The following is a 12,096-nucleotide window of genomic DNA, read 5'->3' as shown; positions in this document are numbered from 1 at the left end:
TATATTAATTTATGTATTTCATTTATTAATTTATATATAATTATATTATTTTATATATTTTGTATATTATACAATGATATATATATATTATATATGATGCCATATATATGAAATATGATATATTACATGATTATATAATTATATATGTAAATATATAAAAGTTTATATATTTATAAAATTGTAGCATTGCTTAAATTATTTGAAAATAATTCCCCTTGGTCAGTCAGCAGAATTCTACTGTCATAGTGGTCTCTAAGGTATGCCTGGAAAACCCATCTGAAAGGAATAAACACTTAATTAAAGTGAAATCTTTTGTTTGGACATCCAAGTAGTAATAATGTTTTTTGAAACCATAACTATTGATAATGTTTTAATAGTAAACAAGAAATTACTAAGGGCTTAGGGAAAGTACCTTCTGGTTTTTAAGTCATGCCAGGACTGAGAAGAATGAAAACAAATTGTTGTAAACTGCAAAACAGTTGCAATAAAGATTATTTTTTTTGCTATTTGTTTGTAATGTGCAAATACTGCCTTCACTTAAAAAAAAAATAAAAAATGCAAATTAAAAATTGCATTTTGCTTCCTGCCCATATCTTCTTTAGAACACCAAAGATCAAAGATATTCTTTTCATCTGATCTTTTCTAGGAAGAAAGAATTGTGGGTGTATTTTATAAACAGACAACTAAGAGCAGGAAAGAATGTACTGAGCACCTGCTATTTCATATTTAAAAGCATAAGAGGGACTTGGGCCATCTTTATCTTCCAAAATAAAATGTTTCAGAAGTTGCAAAAAGCAAAAGTCTTTAATATTTAGCTAGCAATCTGAGCTCTAAACATGATGAAAACCCACATTTCATTTGTTTCAGTGATCTTTCAGAGAAGTGATGTTAAGTCTGCTGGCAAATCCAAAGTCAGAATAAGGGTGTTTTTTATATTTATTACTGCTCTTGTTATACTGGACGAGCATAAGCAGTGTGCCTCCATCATTCTCCTCTGATATCAGTGTCCACTTACAGATTCAGGCAGGAATAACTTCTCCTAAGTGCTTTGTTTCTGTGAAATGTTGTATAGAGGAAAAACAGAACCAGCTTCAAAGGTACATCCTGCTGCTGTTGAAAATCCCACCAGGGAAGCACTGGAAATGCCACCAGTGCTGTGGGGCTGTCACAAGTCTGCTTGTGGTGACCTGTCTCTAGTATGTGCCTTTGTGATCCTTGGAGAAGGGGGAAGAAGTGGGAAGATGGATTACAAAGAGCAAAAGGGGAAGAAATAAAGGCATGTGAAGATATTTAGCTGTTCTCTTTGAGAAATGGTGAGGTTTGATAGAATCTTTGTGACTGTGATCACAATGCACCACTGAGCTTTTCTCCTGTATGTTGCTGCCAACTGCTTTGGCCCTTTGCAGAATTAATCGTTAGATAAAATTAGAGGCTGGCATCATTTTTCAGCCTATGCAACTGAAAATATGTTGCACTGGTCCTCTGTAGTTTGGCGTGCATAGGACTGGAGTAAGAGTGGGAGGCTGTTGAAACTGGGGCTGGAAGTTATTTTCAGTTTTGGAAGGTGGACTTCTTCCATGTCAATTCACTGTGCAGCTCTCCTGGAGGTGTGCAAGCAATGTGGATGTGGAGCAGGAGCTGTGTATAGCTCCATGTATGAGTGTATGTATGAGTGTAGCTCCACCAACAGCATTTGTCCTTCAGAAATGGAAGCTGAGTGTACATCACTCAGCTGAGAATCTACTGATTTCTGTCTGGCATTTGTCACAAACAGCCTCTGTTCAGTTTTGTGATGCGTACAGAGAAGGCAAAAAAAAAAAAGCTATTAATTGAATCTTAGTCTTTTATTGCTTTACCTTTGTCTAATGTAACTATGCAGATCATCTAAGGGCTTGAAAAATGGACCTCCTGTGGAGCTGAAAATTAAAACTCTTAGCCAGAAGGAGGCCTTTCATGCCAGCTTTCTTAAGTCATATCTTTATAACTTTCCACTCAAAAAACCTGTAAGATAATTTCTCTGTGCAGGCAGTGCCTTTGATGCAGCACGCAAGCTGATTTTTATGACAGTCATATTTTTCATTTTTTCATGCAAGACTCACAATAAAAACCTAAGCTGCTTCGTGCCATTGAAGCAGTTCCATAGAGCTTCTACTGAAAACACATCGTATCTCATGCTAGGTAGATAATTTCACTTGTCTGAGTAAGTTATGTAACCAAAAATTAAAATCTATAGAATTTTTAATTTTTAGAATTAAAATCTATAAAACAGGTCTATGATATATAACAAAGAATGCTAGTATGAATTAGCAAACAATTTTATCAGATAAGTAATTCTGATACTTAAATGGTACATTAGCTAAAATGTAGAAGCTTGCATTTAGCAAAACGCTCTGATGCCATAGCAACAGGCAGCAGCATACTACAAGGAGTTGCCCACATTCCCTCTCCTCCACACCTACCCATCTATATCCATGGTGCAGCTGAATTGACAAAAACATACCCCCTCGTTTTAGTTGGAAGAAGGTCAATTTCTAGATGACTTAAAAGAAAACCATAAGTAAATTCATGTGATAGGCAGATAGGCACGCTGCTTCCTTATGTACTATTAGTGGAGGATGTCACGGTTTGAACGAAAAATCCACCTGCGTCCGTGACAGGGGGCCGTGGGCCCCGGAGGGGCCCTAGGCCGGAAGGAAAAAGTTAATTAGGAAAAGAAAACAGTGGCAACGATCTAAGGAGGCACACTTATTTACTAAATACTATATCGAAATACAGGATAACACAATATAATACAATATAATTGAAAATTGAGCTAACGAATCAAGCAAAATAGGAGAGAGAATGAGTCCCGTAACCGAGAGGCCTACTGTGAATCTAGGCGAACGGCTGAAGGCTCCCACACACTCCCCTGAACACCAGAACTCGAAAGACGTCAGTCTGTTCTGCGACCAAGTTAATATAGAGTCCAGGTCCCGTGACCTATCGTGTTGTTCTCTGGGAGATGTAGTCTTCTTCTGTAAGTTGCAGATTCAGTAAAATTATTCATGCTTTCTATGATGTTATGATGTGGAATACTGATAGCAAAATTACAAAATTATTAAACCATGACAGAGGATAAACCTAGTATCGACTCAAGTTGTTTCAGATCAGACAGACATTATACAAAAATGTATTCCCATAATACAATTTGAAATTATTTGCTGTATTGTTTTTTTTTTTCAGATTCAACTACAGATGTAGTAGTTGAATACAGATGATGTAGCCAATGACTTTTTGATGATTGAAATACTGAAAAAAAAACCCAAAAAAACTAAATGTTTTAAACAGTATACAAATTAGACATGCTCAGAAGAGTAAAAAATGGGTAAAAAAGATAGATTCAGTTGTCCAATCTGAAATATGTGGGTTGCAAATGAATATGTTTAGACAGCTACAAAAACCACAGTGTACTGATTTGTACTTCAATTCAGAGTTAGTAGGTAGGTTTAGGGAATAGGGTAACATTTTATGTTTATTGCTAGTAGCAGCCAGACTTATGTATCACACTTTTGTGTTGCTTGGTGGTGTTGTATGAAAGAAAGAAGTATTCAAGAAAACTGGAGCAAAATAAATTTTGTTGTATCCTTCATCTGCACTGACTACAAGTTGAATTTATTTATTTTTTTTCCCAAATAGTTCTTGGGAACTATCTGACAGGATCAAGTTACAATTTCGTTGTATTCTTGCTGTTTGCACTTGCTGATTTTCATTCTATTCAGTGGCTTCATCTCTTAACTCCAGAAAATGTGTTACAAAAGCATTTAACTCAATAATGTAAGCCTGCTGAAAGGGTAAAATGTAAAATTTGTTGTGTATGTTTTGTCAACTAAAGGAGCAATTATTGGAGTCTTAAAAGAATTGAGTGAAATGTAATGTTATACATTTCTGCTGTGTTGTAATCTTGCAATTTCTAACAGTATTCTCTGAGTTCTTCACATAGTTGTCCTCTAATTAGTCTGCAATTACCACTGCATAATTAGATTAATACACTTTCATTTACTGCAGCTAACCATCTGAAGAAAATTTTGCACTTCTGCCTTTTTATTTGTCCTATACAAATAAATACAGAATTCTGTAGTTTCTTTAATGTGGCTTTAACTTACATAGGTGAAGAAAAAACAATATTTAGTTATTTATGGTTTTTAATTCTTGGAATGTTTTTAGGTGATGAGTACCAGTGGAAAGGACCTTTCTACTTCATCCAAGGAGCAGATCCTCAGTTTGGACTAATAAAAGCTTGGGCAGTTGGCAATACAGGAAGTGGAGATGATGAATGGGGAGAAGAAATCAAATTAACAGAGCAAGCAGTGCAGGCCATTAACAAACTAAACCCTAAACCCAAGTTCTTTGTGTTGTGTGGAGATCTTATCCATGGAATGCCAGGTAAGGCAATTAAAAGTGTGGAGTGGGATCATAAATCCATTTTCTTTATACTTCAGATTGGCAACAAGGCAATATGCTTTCATAGCATTTGGTATCCTACTATTATTCTTGAGATATATTCTTATTTGTTCATCTTATTTAATATGTCACTTATTTCAGAGGTGTGTTTCTGCTAGCTGTTTGTTTGTTAGGGTCTTTCTTCTAAACATATTGCTTTGATAAGCTAAACAATGATTGAAACCATTGGGAAAAACAACTAAGTAAAAAGAAATGTAGCTATAGCTTTTTGAGTATCCAAGGTGAGTGAAGCTCTTTCTAAAGCATAGTAAGTTCAACTGCTTTGGTATTTAAATTCTTAAAATGCTGAAAGTCAGTAAATTCAAGCTGTAGCATTCTGTGATCTTGCTGTAGGAAACAGAGATTGGTGTCTTTAGACATGAGAGATCAGATTTCTTAGTCCTGATAACAAACAGAGCTGCAGACAGCCTCAGTATGCAGTTGTCAGTACAATGATCCAACAAAAGAGTTTGCAAAAATGGGAGTCCTTCATACTTTACTTGGGATGGTGCTTCCTGGCATTTAATTGCACAGCAAGGTTTGAGTGTATTAGACATCTTTCACACAACTGAATCAACAATACTTATTCTATTTCATTACTGGTTTTGTGCAAATGATTTGTTGTGTCTTATACTAGTAAACACATAAACACAACTTTGCAGTCACCCCTTTTTCATTCTGTCCAAACCGATAAGAGCTGGAGATAGAAGTGAATTGTTCAATTTCGCAGAGATATCCGGGGATTAGCATTCTGTCGTTATTTGCCCAAAGGGCAGAGAGATATATAATGTTCACCCTCAAGGGTGACAGAAATGCCAAGTCAGAAAAAAATATTTAAGGGAAGTAAGTCTGAATCTGTGTGTTTAAAATAATTTGAAACGGTAGTTTAAATTGTGTGGATGGCTATTTTGGAAGTGAAATAATAGGCTTTTTAGAGAATTTTCTCATATTTCTTTTCTGTCAGTTTCTGGAATAGAAATTCTTTCTCAACACAAAAAAAGGTTAAACAAAAAATCTGAGAAAATATATTTCAAACTGAGACAGCCCACACTACATTTTAACAACTTCTTATTGAGGTACATTCTGACAGTTTTTTTGGTGTGGCTTATTAATAGCTGTTTGTTTATAAGATGTTGCAAGATACTAGCACTAAGAAGCCAAGCTGTTGGCTTTGTAAGAACTTATTTGTTGTGCATTTTTTATTTTTTGCTTTTTTTATTAATCAAATGGAAATCCTCTGATGGTAAAAATGAATCCTTTTCAAGTTCTTCACAGTGTTGGTTTCTGAAATACTTGGAAATACTGCAGCTTTTTTTCTCTACTTTTCTGCAACATCACATGCTAAACTCTAGGAATCGAGGTGACTTCCTACTCAGGGAAGAAGAATGATTTCCTAAACTTATTCTCTTATGGGTATGTTTGAAAATGTAGTGAGCATCGGTTATAGCTCAGATTTAAAAAAAAAAAAAAAAAAAAAAAAAAAGCCAAAAGCTCTCATATTCCATTTTCAAACAGCACTAATCTCTTTCCTCTAATTCTGGTACTAATACTGTGCTTGAGATGTCATATTTCTCAAACACATTACCTCAAATACAATTTCACTGCTCTAGCCAGCAATGTTTGAGCCTCCATGCTGCATGTTTGTAGTTGAATGGTACTTCAGTCAATCTGTGCTATTTCACAGAGGAGTCTCTAAAATATAATTCCCTTATTGTGTCAGTTCAATAAAAGGAAGGATTTTTTTTTTCCAAGTAGGAAAAATTTAAAATTACATAATACTTTTGCTTAATTTTAGCAACTGTGAATTTTGCTTATACGCATATGTAAGAGTGGCTAGCCTTGTAAAGGTGTTAACCAAGATGGTGGTAAATAGTCAAAGGTTATTAGCAAAAGAAAACTCACCAACGTCAATGCCTTGACTAGAAAGCTGAGGCAGTCTCCACTGGGGAGCAATCTCCAAGAGGTGCTGCCTCAGTGGTGGTCGGCCCTTAAATGAGGTCTCAGAGGACGTAGAGTCAAAGTCCACCCCTTCCGGCAGCACAGCTAGATTACTCTCACCTGTGCTCCCGCAGCTGACCCAATACTTGCCTCAGCTGATTAATCAGAGGTTCAAGCTGTGATTTCCCATACAGCGTCTTACTCAATATCTCAAATTACCATTTAAATCACTTGTGTATATCAGCTATATTAAAATTACATTAAAATCGGGGTTAATGGCAGTGTATCATACTTACTTGCAGCATACTTTATTAAAGAAAGGTACAGTCAGCTGAGGTTCAGTTATATTTTATGATCTGTTGGCTGATGTCTGTCAGGTTCTTTGGATTTTATTGCTTTGTAACCACTGCATGTAAATAAATAAATAGGGCACAAAACCCCAAACATTCCTTTTCTAATATGTTTTATCATGGAGAATTCAGTATGTTTATAACGACTGCTTTAAAGCATGTGCTGTAGCTTTCCATCTGAAGCAAGTTTGAAGCTTTTGCAAAGGAACTCCAAGAAATCTCAGAATGCCAGCAGCTAGAAGTGATGAACAGAATCCTGATCAGCTGGGAAGCAATCAAGCACAACACTTGGAATCCATTACAGATGTCATTAGAGCAATGAAGTAATCAGTGCCAGTATCTTGGTATTTAGCTGCTGATTAAAAGTAGTTTGTATTCTGAATATTATTTTCAGAAGTTTTTCTTGACTACATAATCTTGATTACATAATCAAAAATAGGATATCTATTCCTGGTAATGCTAATATTCTGGTACGTAATTGAGAATTTTAAGCAATACCTTAAACTGCAACTTTGTTACTGAAAATGGTTTCTCTGAACATGAACATGTTATATTATATATATATATATATATATATATATATATATATACTCCAGTTATATACTTAGGCACCGTGATAATCAAAATCTTTATTCTGAAGACATTTGTGTACATTAAGTTAATGTACCTTAGTACATTAGTTAATGTAACTTAGTATAGCAAAATAGTAATTCGCAAAATATTATTGTTTGAGTAAAGTGTTTGTTTCACTGTGTTTTTCTGTAACTATATAAAATTATTTTTTGTCATATCAATTTGGAACCTTCTGTTTTGGTTTGTGAGAACTTTCTGTGTTCTTCTACTAAACAGTACCTTTTGAGCCAAACAGTTCAGCCAGCTGTCCATTCATCTATACCAGAACAACCCTTCTAAGATAATAGAGTAGTGCTTTGCAGTAATATCAGCCAGCCATTCTTGGATGCATCCTGTCAGGCCCTGCAGACTTTTTTGGGCTGAATTTTTTTGAGATATATAACTAATTCCTCTTCCTTGTTGCTTCTTTAAGTTGAGGAGCAAAGGCTTGCGAAGACAGAAAAGAGAGGCAAAAAGAGCACTGAATACCTGTCATTAATCACTGCGTTACTCAATAGTGGTTCCACGTGTTTTTTTCTTTATTATTTTATTGCTAAAGTAGTTGCAGAAACTCATGTTGCCTGCCACGTCCCTTGCTAGTTTCAACTCTCACTGAAGCCTTGCATGCCCAGGCCAGTTGTCAGTGTTCTTCCTTTCAAGCCTGTCTTTGCTTCAGTCATTTTTTTTTTATTTTTTTTTAAATGTTCTTTTTACATCCACACTCAGATGTGAGTTTCCCATGTCACTTGCTTGATAGTCTTGTGTTTGTTTTTTTCCCCTCAGTATCAGGATGGGCCATCCTTGTTAGGAGGAGGTTGTTTCGGAAAACCTCTCAGCTCTCTCAAACTCTTGCCTTTCAGAGCTACCTCCCACATGATCCCATCTACCAAGTCACTGAATAAGCCAAAGTCCACTCTCCTGAAGCTGCAGATTTCACAGTATCACAGTCTCTTGCAAGTTGGAAGGGACCTTAGAGATCATCGAGTCCAACCCCCAGGATTCGAGCCTCCTGTGTAGCAGAGCGGCACTTCTACCACTTGCACCACAGGGTGGATTTGAACCCAGGGCCTCCGGTGTTGCAAGCGGCATTCCTACCACTGTGCCACTGGGGCAGATTTGCTAACTGCCTTCCTTCTTTCCCTCAGGACCACAAATTCCACTCTGATGGCTGCTGCAGCCAGGGCTGCTGAGGATTAACATGCTCTCTAGTACTTCTGTTTGTGAGTGGCTGGGACCTGATTGGCCCATCATTAAGAGGTTGTCCCAGACTCAGTCTTCCACAGCAGATATCAGTTCCAGTTTAGCATGTAGCACTGCACTGTTTTTATGTGTCTGAATTCCTTTGGAAGAACTTATTTAAACTGCATTTTTTAATGATTCTACAGCTCTTAGGGAGTTGATAGATGCCAGTTCTATCCAGTGAAGTCCTTCAGGGGATGTAATTTTAAACCAGGTGTTTAATTATTTTTCATTAATTACTTTGCTTATATGGGTGAAAGAACAAGTAAGACAGCAAGTCTCCTGCAAAGTTCACTTAGCTCTGACAAATAAAATGTGTCCATTTAGAGACTAAATGAAACGAGACTTGACTAATAATTTGTGTAATCAAAAAAGCTGATAGAATGTGATTAAGCTAGATCTGTTAGCAACGTGATAATAGATCAGTGAGCAAGCGATGTTTGTGATTGCACTTTTAAATTCATTTGTATAAATGTGTTAATCAGAATAAATACAAATCACTAGAATTGAATATTAAGGCTATTGAGCTATAGTGTGAATTCTTGTACTAATTTATTTAAGTGAAGGCATAATATAATAAAATAGAGACCCACCCACATCTCTGTATGCTAAATAATCTAGCACCAGCCTTTTCAATCAAGTAAGCCTAAGTAGTGAGATTTTTTTCTCTACTTTTGTTTTATACGAGTAAATGCTTTAATTAAAAGATTTCAATCTGTTCTTTATAGCAAATTTCTCAAACAAATGTGTTTCTGGTAAAGCAAACTTCGCTCTTGGTAATGTGAATGAAAACAGCATCTGGCAGCCAAAAGCCACGTGTGTTGTACTCTGTTTTGGAGTATGTCTACTTCAGAATTTGTTCATTTTGCTGAGACAGTGGAAGGAGGAAGAGAATTCCCACATCTCCTGTATCTGCTATGACAAAGGTCTTTTCTCTCAATAATCCATCTATTCCATTTTTTATATACCTCTGTTAAGAACTAATCAATCTAGACAGCTCTGTAAATGAGAAGATGAAACCATTGCATTCAAAAGAAGCTGAATTCCAATATAAGAATTTTGTTGTCTCTGTTCTTCGTACATGCCAGAATTAATTACTGTAGGGCAAATGAGAGCAACGATAGAGCCATTATTAAGAAGTAGGCGCTATAGGAAAAGATATCAGAATGAATTAACTCACCCTTCCTGCTAACAGCTTGGAGAAAGGGACGAGCTGAGAGGAATGTGACCCTCCCCCATTTGTACAGTGTGCTGCAGGAGAAAAAGGAGGGGGGAAGGGGGGAACCCATGCAGACTCAGATTGCACGGAAGCAGGGTGGCTCCAGACCCACAACCACCCCTCTCTGCTCCAGGCACTCACATACTCTCCCAGCTCACCTACTGGTTCAGGCTGTGACCCTGGAATTCCACTACACTCCACCCCTTCACAGCATGAACCAATGACTGAGCAGGTAGGGGGTGAGCTCCTGCAATTTGGTGACTTAAAATACAACGTACATTGTGATGCATGTACAATACCCACTGCAATGTAGAATGTTAAGACAACAAAGGCAATTACTGACAGTCTTCCATGGTTCTGTTGGGCCAGCACTTAATGTTCTTTCTTCATATCTTCTTCAAGGACCAGTAGCAGTTCTGATTCATGCTTGACAGTTCCCAAAAATTCATCAGTGCATCACAGGGTGTCAGGATGTTTCCTCATGAACACTGGAGCATGCTGGAGTGATGATGCTCCTGCTGGCTATCCTGTGAACTTAGAACCTCAAGGGGAGTAAAGCAGATGTTTAATAGGTACGAGGAGGGGTAGGTCTGCCCTCCATGGTAAGATACAGGCTGTATTTCAGTCTTGAATCAACACATCTGCTGGTACTGGGGCAGGTCCTGGTCTTTGATACTACACCCTTTGGCCTGATATCTGTGGCTGAATCATTATATCAGGTACCAAGGTAGGGCGTGGGGGGGAGTTCTAATTTGCCACATGGACATGATTAATGTCCCCTTTGCAATGAAAACAGGATTGTCAACTACTGCCTCTGCTGCTAATATACCCCAAAACTCCTGCAACTGCTTTGTTTTCATGGGAACTGGGAACACTTGAATCTTATCTATGATTGCACTGGGTAACACCTTAGTCTTACCTGACCAGACAACACCCAGGAATTTAACTGATAGCCCTGGTCCTTGCACTTTTTGTGGATTTGTAACCCATCCTTTTTCCTGCAAATAGGTTATTAATGATGGTACTGTCTTCTCTAATGCCTCCATTGAGTCAGAGGGTAGCATCAAATCATTGATGTAGTGGTACATTTTGACAGTTGTTCCAGCTTGCCAAGTTGCATGCCACCAAATTATAACAAAAAGTAGGTGAATGCATGTACCCCTGAGGTAGGACTTGAAAAGTCCACTACCTGCCATCCTATGTGAATGCAAACTGGTCTTGAGATTGGAATGCTGAAAAATGCATTTGTCGGATCCATAAAAGATGTTTCTGTCTCTCTACTTAATGTATCCATGAGGGAGGCGATGTTGGGTATGGCTGCATGGATCGGTGGTGTGACTTTATTTAGTTCTCTATAGTCTACTGTCATTCACCATGTACCATCTGACTTCCTGACTGGCTTCCTGATGGGGGAGTTGTATGGGCTGTGTGCAGGTCTAATGATCCCTCTCCAGCTCCTGCACAGTCTTAGTAATTTCTTCATGCCCACCTGGGACTCTATACTGCTTTGTATTTGTGATCCAGTGCAGTTGTGGCAAACAAATAGGTTCGATTTTTGCATGACCCCTTATGATTGCCTGCACTACCCAGATACTAATACATCTTTCCCTTAATCTGAACTCTCCCACAGTGGTTTGGAGAGTCAGACCTGACAGGATGTCTATCCCCAATACATACTCTGGAACTGGGGCAGTAGACACTTCGTATTCCCAAGGTGGTAGATGCCCAACCCCCAGTTTCAACCACTTTTGGGTTATAAGGATCATCTGCCCCCCAAACCCATCTATCATTGCCTTAGTGCCTGAAAATTGGTTTGGGTCACCATATATAATTGATGTTTCTGCTCCAGTATCCACTAATGCCATAACCTGCTGCACATTTTTTCAGGATGAATGAATCGTTAGTTCAACGTAGGGTCTCCCGTCCCCCCTAGAGCCCCTAGTCTTGGGGAATTTTAGCTTCTCTGTCACACCATCAGCTCTGCAATCCACAAGTCTTTTTCCTATGATGGCTCAACTATGGCTGCCCGGGACACCTGAGAAGGTTTACATTTTTTTGATGGGACTATGAAGTCTTACAGATTCCACAAGTTCTGTGGAATCCGTTCTGTGAGTTGAATTCCTTCCCTTTTGGGCAAACATTGGAATCTCTGACTGTTTGGTAACTGTTTCCACAGTTGTAATAAGACCTGATCAGGCTGTCCATCAATCTCTTGAAACTGAACTCCTGCTCTAATCAGGTCATTGAACATTTGTTTTC

At 37.8% G+C, this 12,096-nt stretch overlaps 1 protein-coding gene across 2 annotated transcripts in view; it reads left to right on the top strand.

Moving 5' to 3' along the window:
- Window positions 1-12,096, top strand: part of CPPED1 (calcineurin like phosphoesterase domain containing 1) — a 53,513-nt gene that overhangs the window by 3,517 nt on the left and 37,900 nt on the right. For both annotated transcript variants that reach the window (XM_015876444.2, XM_015876443.2), the window contains exon 2: window positions 4,204-4,422. In XM_015876444.2, coding sequence (XP_015731930.1) covers window positions 4,204-4,422 — 219 coding nt within the window. The remainder of the gene's footprint in view (window positions 1-4,203; window positions 4,423-12,096) is intronic.

Source organism: Coturnix japonica, chromosome 14, assembly GCF_001577835.2.
Source record: "Coturnix japonica isolate 7356 chromosome 14, Coturnix japonica 2.1, whole genome shotgun sequence".
Classification (NCBI taxonomy): domain Eukaryota; kingdom Metazoa; phylum Chordata; class Aves; order Galliformes; family Phasianidae; genus Coturnix; species Coturnix japonica.
The sequence above is the reverse complement of the archived record's forward strand: the minus strand, read 5'-3'. Positions and strand labels throughout refer to the sequence as shown.